General features: G+C 41.6%; 1 protein-coding gene across 3 annotated transcripts in view; it reads left to right on the top strand.

The window, feature by feature from the left end:
- Positions 1-1,713: 1,713 nt before the first annotated feature.
- Positions 1,714-19,519, top strand: part of CACNB2 (calcium voltage-gated channel auxiliary subunit beta 2) — a 378,285-nt gene continuing 360,479 nt past the window's right edge. For 2 of the 3 annotated variants that reach the window (XM_045874325.2, XM_045874323.2), the window contains exons 1-2: positions 1,714-2,633; positions 11,772-11,864. In XM_045874325.2, the coding sequence (XP_045730281.1) occupies positions 2,508-2,633; positions 11,772-11,864 (219 nt within the window). In that variant the 5' untranslated portion in view covers positions 1,714-2,507. Of the gene's footprint in view, positions 2,634-2,667; positions 3,018-11,771; positions 11,865-19,519 lie in introns of those variants that run through there. The other variant, XM_045874324.3, reaches the window with a different exon arrangement.

Genomic DNA, 19,519 nt, shown 5'->3' with positions numbered 1-19,519 from the left:
GATTTTATTTATTTATTTATTTGGTCGGGGGAACAGAGGGAGAATGAGACGCTGAGCAGGGAGCCTGGACATTGGGCTCCATCCCAGGACACTGGATCATGACCTGAGCTGAAGGCAGACACTTAACCAACTAAGCCACCCTGGTGCCCCTCTCAAATCTTTATATTTATTCTGACATTTATTCCTTTTTTAGGTAGGGGTAACATTGCCTTACATTTTATTTGAAACCTTCAAAAAGCAGACTAGAGTCTGAATGGGTCATTGTATTGTGTTACTGTTGAATACACTAATTAAATTAGCACAGGTTATAGAGAAAGAATTAATGTGCAGATAATTAAGTATACTATAAAAAAATCACACAGATGTCTTGGGAAAACACTAAGTTTCGTCAAACTGGGTGTTTTTTAAAACCATGTTAGAATGCCTCCCCCCTCCCTCCTTCCCTCCCTCCCTCCCTTCCTTCCTACCTTGCTTCCTTCATCAAGTGTGTATTGACTGGTTTCTAAGTGCTTATTAACTAGACTGTAAGCCTCAAGAGACCTGGTTTTTGTTGTCTGTATTCTTCCAGTGGTATACAATAGAAGCTTGAGTCATACTTTATTGACTGACTATTGAAAGAACTCAGGGCAACTTGCCAGAGTCTTAATGTGCCCTGATGAATATGAGGGGCTCCTACCCACACAGAGCTTCCAATCTAATAGAGAACTAGACTTAATGTTATCCCTGAAATGTGAACACTCTCTCAAGAAAACTGAACAGTTTTGTTAAATGAATAGATCTAGGAGGGTAATGTCATCAGCAGATCATGAAGTTAATATAGACAATAAATCCAAAACTTTAAATATCTTTTGTATTTTTTGTATATACATGTATGCATATACACATGAACACATATAAAAACACTGCTGTTCCCCCCCCCCTCCCCAAATCTTAGCCAGGGTTTTGGGGAGGCTTCCAGCCATGGCTACAAAGCAAAGGGTGCTCTCTCCTTTGTCATCTGGCTACTCACCCATATCGTAACCAATAGCCTCCCAGCTTCCCAGGCTATTGTTTTTCAAAATGTCACATTATTATTATTATTATTATTATTATTATTATTATTATCCAATACTTCCGGTGCTTCTATTTGACATTCACAAAAATTTAAGTAAAAATGACCTTTTTAACATCAAGGATTAGGAAAATCAGTGACACAATGGATATGCCTAGATTAACAATGGATTAACCTTACCAAAACCTGTTCTTTCATCCTGACTAAAATTAGCGAATGATGGAGATAGGTTTAAACTGCTGATCTGTGAGAAGAACGAGTGCTGCGTCCCACAAGAATTTAATATACCACGGCAAAATAGAAAAGGCAGCTGAAGCCCACTGGAGTAAATTTCTGTATGTATATTTCGGCACACAAAAGCGTACACGTCGTATTGTTACACAACAACCCACTGATGCCTCGAAGACTGGTTCTGATGAGTTTCGCTGTAGCAACAGTTGCTGAAGTAAGAGGCTCCCTCTGGTAGAAAAGGGAGTCTTACTAGGCAAATCTGAGCGGAGTGCTAAGTGAAGTGTTCTTGCTATGTCCACTACTCTCCCTACCAAGAATTCAGGATAGCAAAGAAGCGCTTCTTTTGCCCGAAACGTGACGGGAAGGCTTCCCCACTTGGTAGGAAAAGCGCACTCTGTGAGGAAAGCAGTGCTGTTGGGCAAAGAGCACGACAGGCGTCACGAAGGAAAAACTTCGCGCTGGGGCTGCGAAGCGCTGCTTCTGGACCTAGCGGAGGAGGCCAGCTGCAGATGCTCGGGTCCTCAGCCCCACGTCTCTCCTGCCTCCCCATCACGGCCACCATCAAGGGCCCTCCACGGCTGACGGGAGGCCCCCGGCAGGCAGCCGCCCCCGGGGGCCGCCGGCCGCCTCCCCAGATTCCGACGGCCAGTTCAGAAACGGAGCCCGGGCGATCTCTGCCGCTCCCGCCCCGCTCCCGCCCGCGGGCTGCTAGGCTTCCCGCGAGGAGGCTGGAGCAGGGGGCAGCCGCGCCCGGCAGCGCGAGCGAGGAAGCTCCCGGGCGCAAGGCCTCGCTTCGTGGCTTTGAAAACTTCCCAGCGCGCGTGCCACGGCGACGCGCAGCGGCGGGGCCGGAGCCCACGCGGCCGCGCCCCCCGCGGGGAACTTTCGGCGCGCGGCTGCCTTGTCACTCTCGCTTCCCGACGCGCCTCCCCCTGGGCTCCCGCTCCCCGGGCTCCCTCCCTCCCTCCCGGCGAGGACCTTCCCCGGCGCCCGCGGCTCCGGTCCCCGCCGCCGCCGCTCTGCGCTCGCCTTGCCCGGCCGCCCCCGCCGCCGCCGCCCCGCGTCCCGCTTTTCAAAATGGCCCGGCCCCGTCCCGCGCCCTGAGAGCGGCGAGCGCGGCGCCGAGCCCCGGGCGGCCCCCGGAGCGGGGGGCGGGGGGCGGGGGAGGGGAGGAGGGGACCCGCCGCGAGGGGCTGGCTGCGAGCTTCGAGCCGACTTCTCGCCAATGGTCCAAAGCGACATGTCCAGGTCGCCTCCCACAGCGGCGGCGGCGGCGGCGGTGGCGCAGGAGGTCCAGATGGAACTGCTGGAGAACGCGGCTCCCGCAGGGGCGCTCGGAGCGGCCGCACAGGTAGCGAGAGCGCCGCGCCTTCTCCTTTCTTTGTGAGCAGCCGGGGCGCCGACCTCCCGCTCTCCCGGCGCCTCCTCCGCTCGGGTCCCTCGCTCTGCCGCTCGCCCGGCCTGGGTCTCCTCCGCCACCTCCTCTCCCCTCGCCCTTGGCCACCCACGTCTCCTCTCCTGGCGCCGGGGACCCTGCCCCTTTTCGCCTGTCCGGGGCTCTTCTGGGGCTTCCATTTTTCTCTGCTTCCGAAAAGCAAGTGGGAAGGGGCGGGGGGAGACCTCCTGGTCTTCAGAGGCTGCCCCCGGGCTGCTCGACCAGCCCTCCTCGCCCCTTCCTGGGAGACGCACATGGAGAGACATGAACCAGGCGAGTGGACTGGACCTGCTCAAGATCGTGAGTCCGGGTGGGCGGGAGGGGCTCGGCTCCCCGCGGCTCCGGCTCCGACGCCGACCCTTCCGGGCGAGCTCGGGGCAGGGGTGGGAAGGGGGCGACGGGGGGAGGGGTGGGCGGCGGGGGGCGTGGGTGGGGGCCTGCGGCCCGGGTCTCCGCAGGCCCCCCTCCCCCTCCCCCTCCCCGCCCCTGGGTAGCTCTGCCGCCTTGACAGCTCAGCTCCCCTCGTGCCACCGTTTGCCTGCACCCCTCCTCGTTTCTTTCTCCCAAGAGAGCGAGTTGGGGACGCGAAAGTTTTTATTTTTCCGTTTCCCCTGAAATGTTAGCCATTCCGGGGAGCTTCAGGACCACCTTCCTCTCCGATGAGGAGTAGCGGTTTCTGGAAAAATTCCGGTTTGCTGCTCAGTTGTGAAATAGGAGATGTCGGTTGTAGGCGTTGGGCAAGGATAAGGTGCTGGCTTTTACGTAAGGCTTTGGCAGGTACAGTTTGGATTACAGACACCTCCAGGTCTCACCGGTAAGGAGTCTCTCAACTTTTATCCTAGCAGGCAAATGACTTCAGACTCCTAGCTGTGGGGCTGCTTGGGGAGCGCTGTGAAGAGGTTAGGGTTCTATTTCAAGCATCATTTTGTAGAAATATCTCTGCCTAGCGATATGGGCTTGTTGATTTCAAGCCTGCATTTGCTAGATTGTAAATGTGGTGGTGACATATTACTATATTTACACAAAACTTATAAATGTGTTATTTATATATTTTATATTTAGAGAGAGAGATCCATGTTAGAGTATTATTTCCTGTAGCAATGGGGGCAGGAGTAGGACACGCTAATGAAGGTTATAAGTGTTTTGTTGCCGTTGTTGTTTTGATAGGGGATGGAAATTGACTGCTCCAGGTATTTTGATACTGTTAATAATGGTCGTTCCAGTGGCATAATCATGGAGCTTTAGTGAACTTTCTTTAACCACTGGGAAATAACCTTGCTAACTTAAAACACATAATTCACTTTGATTTGAGATGGAGGAAAAATGTAGAAACCAAGAAGTTGTGTAATCAGAAACCCATTTCTTTCATAGGGGTAGGACAGCTAGATTTTAGTCAACCTTGGGCAGTTCGGCTGCTGAACCAGAGGGGGGACATGTAACGAATCACCTACATTTCCATCTAGTTTCTGCCAGGGGACCTGAATTCTCACCAACACATGTCACATTTGTTCTAGACTTGTGATTTTATCTAGACACTTAATCAGGTTAGATGAGAGTGAGAAATGTACTCCAAGAACTCTGTTATTTCAGGGGAAGGTCTTGAATTTTGATAGAAGAAAGGACTCTTAGACCCTTTTTTCCTTTGATCTTGCTTCAGGGATTTTTTTTTTTTTAATTTTTTATTCTTATGATAAAAAGAGTTCCTGAATTCCTGGAGATCAAAGTTAAGGCTGACTGAAAGCATGACTGCATTTAGATAAGGAACACTAAATTCACTTAGTGATTTATGTCGTTAAATATAAATCAACAAGTATTTGTTGTCAACTGCAATGTGGAGATGATTCAGATATGAGGAGGCACCACTGCTGTCTTCAAAGAACGGATATTCCAGTAGCTGCCAGTGTGATATTTGTATGACCATTGTCTGGTATAGGACTATAAGAGAACTACTGAATCTTACGTGGTTTCCAAGGAGTAAAGATCAACAGACATTCTACGCGGAATAATCTGTAAGAGCTTCACAGAAGAGGTGGCTTTTGAGAAGAGACTCAAAGGATGGATGAGATTTGACCAGAGATTGTTAGAGAGAGGTGGGAGCCATACAGGAAGTAGAGTCACAGAAGTTATAAATCTTATCACGTATTTCTCATGTGTAGCTTGAAGAGAGTACGGAAATTTAGGGATCAGGCATAGTTAGATGTAAGACTGACAAGACAATGTGAGGCCACACCTTGGAGGTGTTGGAACCGGCAGTGTAAGGAATGATGGAGAACCATGGAAAGGGTTCAACCAAGGAGTTGCATAACAGCTCATTCGGAAGATTCACCTGGGAATGTTCTGGAAGGTATTTTAGAGTTTCAGGAGTCCAGAGGTGGAGCTGCCTGACGGGAAATTGGTCTAACAGTTTGGACAAGAGATAACAAAGCTTAAACTGAAGGGAGAGGAAAGATAATGGAGATGACAGGCCCATGCATGGGACATTTCAAAGATTCAGTGTATAGGAATTGGCAAGTGAGTGGACACGAGAGACAGGAAGAGGGGAGGAAAGGCTATTATACGCAGGTTAGAGGTATAAATATTCAACTGCATCCCCATCCATCTCCTTGCTTTCTCTACCTTCCACAAATGAAAGCAGTTTTCCTTGAATTGTGTTTATATCACCTCGATTATATGAGGGGAAACATTGCCATGTTTATTTTATATCTAATCAATCATGGCATCATAGGGCTGTGAGAGCTTGGCAAAGACTCTATTCCATCTCTCTGGGTGGGACAGGACAGCAGTAAAACCACCTGAAAAGGGGGGGGGGGCGTCTCAGGAGCATCCCCCTTTTTCTGATACTGATACTTAAAAATGGAATTTTCACTTGCAAATGGTGTCTCTAAGCAATCTTTGGTTTTAAGAATCCTTTCTGTTTTAAAAACCTCTGGATTTTATTCCAAGTTTCGTTTGAACAAAGCAAATCTACAGATTCACAGACTGCCCAGTTTCCTTTTTTATGTTAATCAATCCTGCCTAGGGATGGGGCACCCTCCTACGTTCCAACCCTTTCCCTCCAGCACATTATCATAAACAACATGAATATTATTTCTTACGGGAGAGGCGAGTTGGCAACCTAACTACATATTCTTGTAAGTTCTGATTTAAGCAGATTGCATCGCTTTGTAGGTGACCTGCTGAACAACTTCAGCGGGAACTTGGACACAGTCTACCTACAAAGTCGGGGTGCTAATTTAGTATTCTACCTCCAGAGCTCCACATCTGCATTGTCCACTGCTCCTGCCACTGGCCACACGTAGCCTGAACTGAGATGTGCTGTACATATAAAATACACACCAGATTTCAGAGACTCGATATGAAATAAAGAATATACAACATCTCATTAATCATTCTTACATTGACGACAGGTGGCCGTGATAACATTTTGGATATATTCGTTTCAGTAAAATATATCACTGCAATTAGTTTCACTTGTTGCTGCTTCCCTGTTTAGTATGGCTACTAGAAAATTTCGGTGACGTGTGGCTTGCATTATATTTCTGTTGGACAGCCGTGGTCTAAAATATGGCACTGGTAAATCTCTGGGGAGTGGAACTGACAGTGTACGGAGGCTGTGTGGATGGGAAGCAGGTGGGAGGGATTGAGAGTAGGATGGAGACACGGGAGGAGATGGACAAGAAACAAGAGCAGTATCTCAGCACCATTAGGCCTCAAAGACATTGTAACCGGCACCTCTCGCCACACCTGAAAATGAACAGACAGTAACCAGAGGTCCTGTTTGTTTTGCTCCTAGCAACAGAACCCAGCTGGTTCCACCCCAGCTGAGTTTGCCAGATGCTTTTCAAGCCTGTTGTAGTAATACAGCCTAGTAATGGCAACATCCTGAATCGATGCAGCAAGGAGCTTTATCTAAAAAGAACAGCAACTGCTCTCCTGTGGCTCTTGAGCCATGGCAGTACGGTTTTCCAGAAACACTTGTAGGTCCGAGGTACAGCTCAGTCTTTTGCAGTCTCCCTACATAATAATCACGGGTCTTGTGTTTTATGTTTTGCTAGAACCTTCACTACTAACCCCATTGCTTTCCTCTTAAATGGTATTTTTGTTCTGGTGTTGCATGGGAGAAATTTTAAAACATGCCAACAATCAGAGTTTCCGAGTGTGTTTTAAAATGTGAAATGTAATATCTGATTGAGTGATGTGAGGTTTCGGTTGGTCTTGTCGATTTTATGGCTCTTTTCTTTTTGTCTTTCCTTTAGTGGAAAGACTTAGTCTACCTGTTGCTGGATTTAATTCCATTGAATTATACAATTATGTAGCTTTGGTCCTTTCAAGAAAAGCTGAGCAAAATGTGTTAACCCCGTAGGGAGTGGTCGCACTCTTTAATTTCACAGTGACAATGAGTTAGAATTTGTTATGCCACCAACACAGGGAACTAAGTCTGTCTCGAAGTTCTTTCCAGGCCTGCCTGGAGGTAGCTTACGAAGAGGGCAAAGTTGGTCCGTGGCCTTCTCCTGCCCTCCCTGCCCCTGGAATTTCCCACTAGACATTTTTCTGCTTCCTGTCCTTGTCCCTCCTTCCTTCTCTACTTCCAGACCCCCCAAAAGAGTTCTCTTTACGCTGCCTCTTGATTCCTTTCTGCTTTTGTGTAAACTGATCCATATTGAACAGAACTTATGTCCTACCTCCCTTTTCCTAGGCAGGTAGTCTCAATCGCTTCACTCCTTAAAGTAAAGGATCTGACAACCCCATTCATACCGAGCTGTCAGTAAATGAGGAGATTTAATGTCTCATTTCTCTCTGGATCGTTCTGGCTGCGAGTGTCCGCAATTCAAAGGGATAAATATCAATGAATGTTAATCGAGAGGGATGGAAACTAATTTCAGGTATCAGCGTTATGCTCATGGGGAGCAATTTGTAGGGAGGAGAACTGTCACCCTATCTCTCAACCACAGAAGCAGCATCATTCTTCAAGCTGTCCCCAGGGTCTTCCACGCCAACTTTGCATGCACAGCTGGGCTCAAATCTCCAGTTGACTGGCAACTTCTAAAATTAACTACTATTGTCCATTTCAGCTATACAGAAATTAGATTTCAATTACCTGTGAAATATAAACACTTATGTGCTGATTTTAAAACTACAGCCCAGTTTCAAAAGTTATTTAGTATCAAGGAAGACATTCATTTACACGAAGCTGATATTTAACATCATGAGGAATGTCGGATATCATTTTAATAAGTCATTTATATATTTGTGGAAATTTCTTAAATTTTTTTTCTAGTTTCTGAAATCTGACTTAGTTTGGTTGATGTTTTAAGAGAAGTGAAAGAATTTCGGTTTATGGTTTTCTTTTTCTCCTTTCCGCTATGGTGACATACTTTGTTTTCTTGAAGCTTCATATAACTAATAGGAAATGAGTAGAAATTAGTGGCTTTACAGACTGTGCTGTAAAAAGGACTTAGGGGTCTGCATGTGTCAGCGAGAGTATGATGGGTTACACTTTGCACTCTGGCCAAACCCAAACTCCCTTTCTCCTCTGCCTTTTACTTCCTGAAATCTGGACTCTGATTGTGAACTGTTTCATATATTTAGTGTTGCTAAAAAAAAAAAAAAAATAGAAAAACCATTGGTCCTAAAAGACGCTACATTTGAAGTAGCCCCTGAACTAAGAAAACTATACTTCTTTTCTAAACTGAGTCAAGTAAATATTTGAATAATTAATCTTTCCTGTCTTTTTCCATTTTGGGAAGATTTGGCTTTTACTCTTTCTTTCTTTAATTCCTGCAGATGAAACACTGTAGTCCTCGTTTTCAAGGATTTAAAGTAACTAAAGAATAAGTAATTCCAGCAAGATGGACTTAATTTTAAATATGCATTCGATCAAAGGAAACTTTGTTTTGTAATGGTAGTATAAATTTTCACTAACATTTTTTAAAGTACATTGAAATGGACTGTATTAGCTTTCCCAAAGATGCTTTAATTTTTTTCCCTTGATCTAGGATATTGTTATAAAACCATTAAAAATTAAAAAGGAGACTATGGAAGAGAAATGACTGCTGAAATTAGTAAGAGAACAGAATAGAAGTGTAATTAAGCATATCTATTTATTTTAGATTTAATAAATATACATAATTAATAAGGATTTGCTACACTATTAAGACATGAACAAGTTAATACTTTCAATAAAGCATTCTCCACAAATTTAAGTGATTAAAGGACAGTATAGATTTTTCAAAATTATCACCAATTTGCATGGAATTCAGCCATAGTTTTTTTTTTTGTTTGTTTGTTTTTTGTTTGTTTGTTTAGTGTGCAAACTGTGCCTTAGTACAGTTGAAAACTCTGATAATCTAATATATATACTTAGGTATATGTTGTATAGGTAGCTAAGTGCGCCCGAAGTAATGTTTATGAATAGTATTCCTAGGGGCCTGGAAAAATTAACATACATTTAAAGTTAAACACTTTTTAAAATGTGTCTAATTTCTTGCAGAGAACTGTCTCCTCCTCTAGGACTGAATGTCTTAAAAATTGTGTGGTTTTCACAGTGCCTGTTGTGCATTTGTGAGCAACCACGAAAAAGCTTACACACCAAAGCAGCTGAATAATAAAACATATTTATCATGAAAAATCTGAAGCAAATGACAATGATAGAATTTCATATTCTCTTTCCAACCATTTCAAAATGGTACTAGAAAGACACATTATGATGGAGTAAGATTATATTTTGTCTTTATTCTCAAAGATAATTTATGCTCCTCATGAAGAAAAATATATGTTTAAAAAAAAAGAAAAAAGAAAAACAGTGTGTTTAACATAGGTTTGCCCCTTCCTCCCCCCCCCAAGAAACACATTAGGCCTTAAAAAAAAATGCTTTCAAAGGTAATAAGTCTTTTTCCGTGTGCAATAATATAAAAAATATTTTTAATTTTAAAAAACTTTTCATGCTTTATTTTCGTGTTCATAGGCTTTGGAAGACACTTCTGTCCAAACCTTTATATAATAATTGGAAAAGGAAGAACGCTCTTGAAAGAATGTTATTTTTCAACAGTTTACTGAATAATGTTTACATAAGTAAGAAGAATAAGCTGCTAAGTGAGGAGATCCTTGTATGATACACTGTGAAAACCCAGCCTAGGTTGTCTTTCCTTTTATGAAGTTGAGAGTTAATTAAATGCCATGGAAACATTTGTATTGTATAAATCCAGTAGATACTTGAAAGAGAACAAACATGGTTAAGAAAAATTTTTGCTTTAAAATTATACCACCCTCTCACTGATTGCAAAGTCATCTAAATTACTCATAACACAAATGTTTGTAATAGGTCTTAGTTTGCCTAAGTGCTACGTATACCATGGTTTGTAAGATATTTCTTTTTTTTTTAATGAAAACCATCTGTGTATAACAAATATAACAAAGTAGTATTTTCAAAACCTGAGCTCAGTGATTTAAAAAAAGTAACTTTTGTAAATGCTGATAATCTTATGAAGTCTCTTTGAGCCTAAGCATTCTACCATGTTACGTACTTCACCCCAACTTTACCCCACTCTTCCAATCTGTATGTGGATATTACTTTTTAAAAAATATTATTCTGAGCCCTTATCATATACCAGGTCTTATACTAAATGCTATAAATCTATTATTTCATTTCATTTAACCCTGTGAGGTAAGTAGCAATATGCCCATTTTAAGGATGAGAGGACTGGTGTGTGGAGCAGTTAAGACATTTGCTCACAGTCTGCTATGGCAGGATTCCAGCCTATGTGCATGAAACTGTAAAGCTCAGTTTTGAGTTATTTTTCAATTATATGTTAATGTTCAATATTTGCAACAACTTTACCTATGCCTAGAATTAAGCAGAGATTAATGCATAGTTTGCTCTTAGTGCTCCGAGTATAAACTGTGGATATAATAGAAAAAGCAAGTTCATTTGCATATGTTCCTGCTTTGCTCAATCCTGTTATTGAAGCAAATGGTCTTACTTTTAACGTCCCATTCTTAAATGCTTGTCCTTTTTTGTAATTATTGTTTTTTGTAATTATTGTTATTATTCTATAAAATTTATTTTTCTCAAATTCTCAGCAAAAAAGTGGTTAAAAAGCCAGATTTTCGGGGCGCCTGGGTGGCTCAGTCGTTAAGCCTCTGCCTTCAGCTCAGGTCATGATCCCAGGGTCCTGAGATCGAACCCCGCATTGGGTTCCCTGCTCCGCAAGAAGCCTGCTTCTCCCTCTCCCACTCCCCCTACTTGTGTTCCCTCTCGCTGTGTCTCTCTGTCAAATAAATAAATAAAATCTTTAAAAAAAAACACCAGATTTTCATATCACATTCAAACATTGCAACAATGGGCCAGACATTTTTATGAGGCATTTTAATTTCATCCAATTCACTAGCACTTACAGAGCTCTTTCACCACTTCTGAAAGCAGCGTCTAGATTCATAGGATTATGTGAGGAATTGGCACCATGTTTTCATTAGTGTTCCATGTAGACCTGTGTGTGTGTGCATATATATACATATATATGTATATATAAATATATATATTTCAAGGTAATCAGAATTCATATTATACAATGTTCTTCAGCTACCATATAGTTCTTACAAGTACCTATGGGATTACAAATTAAAACATGAAAAAAAGCAAAAATGGAGACCCAGTGGCACTGGAAACAGCATTTCATGATCCACAAAACTGTTGCATTCATGCTGTCCAAGAGGCTTTGACACATTACCTTTTCTCCTACCTTACTGCTGTAGCTCTCCTACCTCAAAATGCTTACTTTTAAATGTTTATCTTTGGTGGTTTTGCCTCTTGATGACCGATATGCTAACAGATAGCATAACTTGTTGTAATTCAAGAGTTATTAAATGCTTTGTCTAGAAACCTCTGCTCCCTATAAACTCACTGTTTTGAAATTAATATTGGTGATTCCAGCAATAATGATTTTCAAATGATGCCCATATGGTGGCAATTTATATTTTGTTTTGGTTTTTGACCTCTTTCTAGCAGTAGGCCTAGATTTCTCATTTGTCTTTTTTTTTTCTTTTTCTTTTTTGTAGTCTTATGGAAAAGGAGCTAGAAGGAAAAGCAGATTTAAAGGATCTGATGGGAGCACTTCTTCTGACACTACCTCAAATAGTTTTGTTCGTCAGGTAAGAGAGCTTTTAAATTTCTGGTCTGGAGAAGTATAGTCAAATGAATTTAGTTTTGTTTTTTTTTTAAAGGTGATTTTATACCATTATCGCTAAAACTTATATGGTATTATTATACTTTTAGTTGAAGTGAAAAGTGTGCAGTTTCACGTGATAATTAAAATATTTCAATTTTAAGTGAGACCGTGCAGTAATTACACCCTTTCTCGGCACGTTGGAATTGCCAGGAAAAAGGATTTCTTCATCACAGAATGAGTGAACGCCAGCAGCAATGATTACAGATTTGGGTTGGTTTTTTTTTTTTTTTTTTTTTTCCCGCTGGGGACGAGGGGATCTCAGTGGGCATCCATATCGCCAGCTATGACATTGAAATACTGGTGTTCCTCTAGCTTGAGTTTTCTTCTTCCCTTTTGGGGTTTGGATGGTCAAAGAGGAAATCGTGTTTGGTCTTGGAATGTTTGAGGCTACTAAGGTTAAATAAAATGCATGCTATCTTTGAGGAATAAGGTAAACTGCCTTTGGAGATGGAGCCTTTGTTCCAGGTAACATGCGGTGCGTTCCTGTGCAACAGTTTGGAACTGTCCCCCGAACAGCGTGAGCATCTTCAACATAGGAACATTCACACGTGCTAACAGAAAGGACTTGAGTTGCCAGAGCAAGGACACAGGCGGCCCCATCCCCGAGGACGACAGGTTATGCACCAGACTGAAGTCTCGTCAGGGTGTAGGTGTGTATCTTCACCTAACCCTTCCCAGTGGAGAAGGAATTGCGCAGGACAGTGCTAGACAGAACCTGATTCCATGGCTGAAGGACCCCCGGTTTCTGGCTCTTGTGCTCAGAAGTAATTTGTCGGTGACCCCTCGTCCCCCAGAACGATGGTGGTCCATTGGAAAAGCTGCTCCATTTCTTTTGCTTGCCACAAGAGTGTCCCCACTCACACACCTCTCCCCCCACAGTTAGTTAGCAGCAGTTCAGCCGAAATGGCTTTACCTGCTGCACCAGCGGGGATTCTGTTCTTGGCTGGCTGCTGCCTCCTCCCGTGGTCCTGACACAGACAAAGGGTGATCCCTCCTAGGCCACCCGTTCCCGCCTTGCACCATCAAGTATGCCAAAGGTTCGCCTGAGTAACTGACACGCAACTGGAAAATTCTTGGTTCTGGTCCATGACAATTAAGAATTGTTTCAGTGACAGGAAGTTAGAAAAAGAGTTGGTTAAGAAAGAATGGAGCTGTTTTGCTAAGAAACATTTAGAAAGAGAAAAGAAGATGGAGCCAAGCAAGGCCCAGCCCTGGAGCTATGTTTTAATGGTGTTAGAAGGAGCTGGGAAGGGTATAAGAGGGGCCAAAGGTGTGTGCGTTGGCCTGATGTCATCGTGGGCAGAATGCAGGCGTCATGGTCCTGAGAATGAATGAAGGGTCTTGAGAAATAGTTACTTAGGTTCGGTGAGTCAGTTAAAGGAAAGTTACCCAAGGCCTTTTCCATTTCAAGCATCCATATTTATTCTGCCTCTGGTACAAGGAGATTGAACCAGAGTAGTGAGAATCCACAACCGCGAGTCATCATCTCTGTGCCGAACACTCGAGGACCTGAAGCAGGAAAGAATAAGCTTCTTAGGACCCAGAGCAGTTGTGGCAAAAGCCACACAAAACGACAGGCAGCTTGTCGAGATTACGTGGAAAGAAAAACTGATGTTTCAAGTGAGCAAGATATTGTGAACAGAAATTAATAGTACAGAGCCCATTATTGCTCATTGTAGCTCTGTAAAAATGTCATTTCAAGACAATCGCTGGACTTCATTTTTCCAGTTGTCTCTTTGGCTCTGATTTCCCCTTCCATGGTGTTTTGAGAACTTAATTCGTTAAGTTCATTCGTTAAGGAGTAATTGCTGCACTGCATATAAGTTATCTGGAATTTGCTTTTTGTCATGATAACTTCCTTTCGACTTTGTGTTCTTGGTGATGTGTGTGAGAGTCTGTGCTTGAAACACAATTATAAATAATAAAGAGAGGGGCGCCTGGGTGGCTCAGTTGGTTTAGCATCTGCCTTTGGCTCAGGCCCTGCTCAGGGGGGAGCCTACTTCTCCTTCTGCCCCACACCCCTGCTCGTGCTGTCTCTCTTGGGCTCTCTCTCTCTCAAATGAGTACATAAAAAAAGTCTTTAATAAAAAAATAACAAAGAGAGCTGTTAAACTATTTACTGTAAATTTAGATATATATTGCCAAAACATACGTAAGCATTTAAGAAGACAAAAAAAAAAAAATCTATCCTAAAGATCCATCTCCTTGAAATAAAGCCCGTCTCCTTGAATCTCAGCAGAATAAGGTGCTCGCTATGGCATGGATTGGGGGTCATGATTACACAGGCATCAAGAACCCTGAAGTGCTAGCTTCATTCTATCACAGAAGGAAAACCGGTGTCTTTGGCAAGAATGTGGTGTTAAAAACCAGTTTTCCTTTGATAATTTAATCTCTGTTCTGTTTAAAGCAGCATTCATATTTTGCTGCTATTTGAAAATAAGCAAAAGCTACCTTGCCATGTATGTAATAGAAATGGTTTCATCATTCAGTCATTCATTCATTCATGGTGGATAGTAACAATAAGCATATGTTAGATTATTAAATAATCTGGAAGAACATCTTTTAAGTATTTTTTTTTATCATAAGTAGACGTTTTGTCAAACAAGTGACTTGTATCAGTGTATGTTACTTCCTTGTCTGTGGCTGGGGCATAGTACAATTGATATTGGAAAAGTAGTCACTATGAGTGAGATCTATTTAAAAATGTCTTACAGTTAGATTATATTCCTGCCCTTGAATTAAAAATAATTTCCATATAACTTTGAAACCTTAGAATTATATTTTTACAAGTATATTATTTGTAAAGACTTTTAAAACTACTTGGGAACCACTAGGTACTTTAGAAAGCTTCGGAGGTTGAAAAGGTGAAAATTTCATATAAAAATAATTAAGAATTTTAAAATAAGTAACACAATATCATAAAGCTTGTTATGAATGGAGTTGTAGCTCCCCCAAACTCCTATGTTGATTGTATTTGGAAGGTCTATATGGAGGCAACGAGGTTAAATGAGCTCATAAGAGTGGGGCCATAATCTCTGTAGGACTGGTATCCTTATAAGAGAGAGATACAGAGAATATGCACACACAGTAAAATAGCCGTGTGAGGACATAGCGAGAAGAAAGCCATCTGCAAGCCAAGAGGTCTCACCAGAAACCCACCCTGCTAGCACTATGATCATGAACTTCCAGCCTCCAGAGCTGTGAGAAAATAAATTTCTGTTGGGTAAACCACCCAATATGGCAGCCGTAATAGACTAATACAGGTATATATATATTTGGCCTCTTTTTATTTATTTACTTTTTTACTTTTAAAGTAAACATTCTTACTGATATGTAACATATATGACCTGAAATGCACAAATCATAAGTGTTCAGTCTGATGAGATTTCACAAAGTAAGCACCCACATAATGACCACCCAGATCAAGAAATCCGTATCACCAGCACCCCAGACTCCCCCTTTTGACCCTTGTCAATCATTTTTCTTCTCATACCATAAGTTCATCTGGCCTGTTTTTGGAGTTTTATATAAATAGAATCATTTTGTGACTGAATTCTTTCACTCAGCCTTATGATTGTTACATCTATCTACATTGTATGTTGCAGTAATTGGCAAATCTCCTTTGCTGTACAGCATTCCATTATATGAATACACCACAATTGTTTATCTACCCTACTGTTCCTAGACATTGGGTTATTTCCAGTTGGGGTTATTGAGAGTAATGCTGCATGCATATTCTTGCATCTACCTTTGGTATGCATTTTTGGTATGGTTTTATGCATTTTTTGTTCTATGAATCGAGTGGAATGCTGGGTCTTATGTATGCACATGTTTAACTTAAGTAAACAATGCAGTCCAGTTTTTCAGAGTGATTGAACCTGATTCTTCCACAACAACAAAGACCAAGTTCCCGATAGAATCTGATAATGTTCCCTAGGAAGGACTATGGTACTCATTACCAGTACCAAAAGAGGGCCCCCTCCCCTGGTTTAAACTAAGAATCACAGGAGGATACTTCCTATTTTGTTGTCAGAAATACAATTTTATTATTTGGAAAAAAAAAAAAATGGATGCATTCCCACAAGCAGTGGGAACAGTCTCAACTGTTTTGTGTCTTTGCCAACCCTTGGTATTGTCAGTGTTTTTCATTTCAGTCATTCTTGTGACAGTGTAGTAATAGCTCATTGTGGCTATTAATATCCATTTCCCTCATAACTAAGTCACAATTTACCTGTGTTGCATTTTAGTCCTATGGCTCTTTGATGAAAATTATAACTATTTATTGGAATATGTTGAAACATACCATAATACGTTAGAACACGAACATGAAGACTATGAAGTAAAAGGGTGAGAGGCATTTTTTCCAGTGGTTTTGGTTTTCTCCAAACTTTTTGTTGTATATTTTTTAGCCTTCATTTGTTTGTGGTGTTCTAACTAAAGTTATTTTATAAGAAGAATCATTAGTCTTAAGGAAACATTGCTTATAGATATGTTTCTGCCTCAGGTCCTGAAGCAGGATAACAGGTGTCATGACAGAATTCTTGTAGTCATAGATCAGGATTCTATTTTGTTAGTTGATCAGTTCACCCTAAGTTAACCAAGTGAACAGTCTTCTGGTCCTTCACATCATCAACCTATTTGATGTCATGATATTTCAAAGTGGGGTTTGGAGAGAAAGGATGAATACTTATCATTTACATCTATGTGGATGGAACAGGAGGGTATTATGCTGAGCGAAATAAGTCAATCAGAAAAAGATAATTATCATATGGTTTCACTCATATGTGGAATATAAGAAACAGTGCAGAGGATCACAGGGGAAAGGAGGGAAAACTGAATGGGAAGTCATCAGAGAGGGAGACAAACCACGAGAGACTCTTAACTATGGGAAACAAACTGAGGGTTGCTGGAGAGGAGGTGGGTGGGGGGATGGGGTAATTGGGTGATGGGCATTAAGGAGGGCACGTGATGTGACGAGCACTGGGTGTTATATGCAACTGATGAATTATTGAACTCTGCATCTGAAACTAATGATGTACTATATGTTGGCTACATGAGTTAAAAAAAAAACCACAAAGTGGTGTTGGAGGATGACATCTCACCTGAGGGTAGTTAATTTCCCCCAGAACATCGGTTTTATGCTGGGGCTCAGGGGAGGGCCAGAGTCCTGATCCGTGCAGCAGTGTGGCCGCCGTCCACAGGGGTGGTTGGCTACGTGTGGCATATTATTGGTAGGGCTTTCCAGGGGCTCTGGGAAATGAGGTTGCTGTGGCTTCTACTTTCTATAAGCTTGTTGTCAAGTGATGGCCTAGCTCACCTTATATATCAAGCATTTCAAAGAAGAACTTGTCCCTCCTAAGGTTTCCTAAAACCATTAATTGGCGGGAAAGTTAATTGTGGTGTTTTTTTAAAGTCTTACTGCTTTATGTTGCAGTTGAACTGTTAACCTGTATGCAATATATGTTTTCAATATACTGAACTTAAAATTTCCATAGATCTCTTTTGCGTAAATTATGATGTTAGGAGACTTATTTAAAATGATTTCTTTTCAAGAAAGAGGTTAATGGTTAGGGGTCGTGGTTAAGGGACTAGACTCTGAAGCCAGGCCGCTCAGTCTGAATTCCAGCTCTGACATTTACTAGTTAGCCTTTGGACAAGTAGATTAATGTTTCTATACCCCAGCGTTTTTCTCGGGGGAGTAGTGCCTACCTCCAAAGTTAGTTGAAAGGATAACATGAGTTCAAATTTGTAAATTGCTTAGAACTGTACCTGGTATCGAGGATATACTATTAAGGAGTTCATTATTATTGTTTATAAATATTATTACCCATTGAGAACATTGGTTAAAACCTGAATAAGGGGCTCCTGGGTGGCTTAGTTGGTTAGGTGTCTGACTCTTGGTTTTGGCTCAGGTCATGATCTCTGGGTCCTGAGATGGAGCCCTGTGTCAGGCTTGGGCCTCAGCAGGGAGTCTGCTTGAGATTCTCTCTCTCCCTCTCTCTTTCACTCTCCCTCTCAAAAACAAAACAAAACAAAACCTGAATAAGAGGTAGACCATGGCAGAAGAAATAATAATAGTTAATTGTTATTTGAGTGTTTACTGTATATTCTATCTGCATCTCCATTTTACGGATAAGAAAAATTGAGGCACAGAGAGGTCAGGTAACTTGTCCACAGTCATATTGCAAGTAAGGTTGGAGTCAGAATTTGAATCCAGGTGGCTGACCCGATTCTTGCTTTTATTGGGTATGCTACATCTCCTTGTAACAAAAGCTGTGAATACATAAAATCAACAAGTGTTTTATTCTTTCAGCTAAGGAAAACATGTAGAAAGATTTCTACCTGTGTTTTTAGGATGAATGCATACAAAGTCTTCTTTTAACTTCCTTCCCCATAAGAAGGGGAGGATGCCCTCAGCATTGTCAGCATCCCCTGGGCATCATGATTTAAAAAACTAAAACAACAAACCAGTATTATTCCCTTATTGTTTCATCAGAAATTGCTCCGTGTCCCAGTTTGTACCACCATTCAGCCCAGTCCATGTCCCGTATCAGTAATGACAAGTAGAGAAGTAGCTGTGGAAATGTCTGTTTTCCCCTTCCTCCCACAGAAGTCACAGAACACACACTTCTTAGGATCCTGAAATTCCTCTTTTTCTTTTTCTTCTTTTTAATGAACTTGGATGTGGACTCAAGTCCATATTACCTGCAGCATCACGCTGGTGCATTCTGAGCTCTAGCTGAGGCTGATGCAGCCCATGAATCATCCTTATTGTGAATCTGGGTAACATTAGGTGCATATACAGCACTTGGTAAACAGTCGGTCCGTTAGAAATGTTTTGTTAATTCTTTAGGACTGTTGCTTCATAAACAGGCATTTTAGTTTTAATTTAGTATGAGGCAGAAAGTGTTAAACATGACTTCTAGGCACCCTTATTAGAGTTAATGAAGATGAAGGTTCAAAGTGTTTATGTACCAAATGGTATTTAATACATAAAGCTGTGGTTACCTTGGATTTATTAAGATACCGAGGTTGTCTTCGACTCAGGGAAAAACTCTTTGTACTCTGACTCTGTGTTGCGAACAGATACGTTGATAAAAGAACTTCATTTATCATCGTAATAAGGCTGGAAAAGCTACCATTCTTAGAATTGTTTGCATGTAGTGCCTTGCATAAAGTTATAGCCTATTAAGATAATTAAGTTTTCAGATAATGTAGCTCTTCCCTCCAACTTCATCACGAAAGAAAGAAAGAAAGAAAGAAAGAAAGAAAGAAAGAAAGAAAGAAAGAGAAAGAAAGAAAGAAAGAAAGAAAGAAAGAAAGAAAGAAAGAAAGAAAGAAAGAAAGAAAGAAAGAAAGAAAGAAAGATTGATCCCAGAAGTCTGTTGTCAAAGTAGGAGAAAAGGAGAAGAACTAGTAGTTTATTTTAGCACAAGAACCTAAGTGAGTAAATTAATTTACTGGAAGAAAAATAGATGGAGAGGAGTAAGAAGGCCTGCCTGGCATTGAAGGATAGAACATTTGTGCTGTTCTTTTCAAGAGATTGTGCAAGAACTGCTAACTGTATAAATTCCTTGA

Source organism: Mirounga angustirostris, unplaced genomic scaffold, assembly GCF_029215605.1.
Source record: "Mirounga angustirostris isolate CCGP_5_RB_7025 unplaced genomic scaffold, mMirAng1.0.hap1 SCAF_5, whole genome shotgun sequence".
Taxonomy (NCBI): domain Eukaryota; kingdom Metazoa; phylum Chordata; class Mammalia; order Carnivora; family Phocidae; genus Mirounga; species Mirounga angustirostris.
Note: the sequence above shows the minus strand (reverse complement) of the source record. Positions and strands in the feature narration are given on the sequence as shown.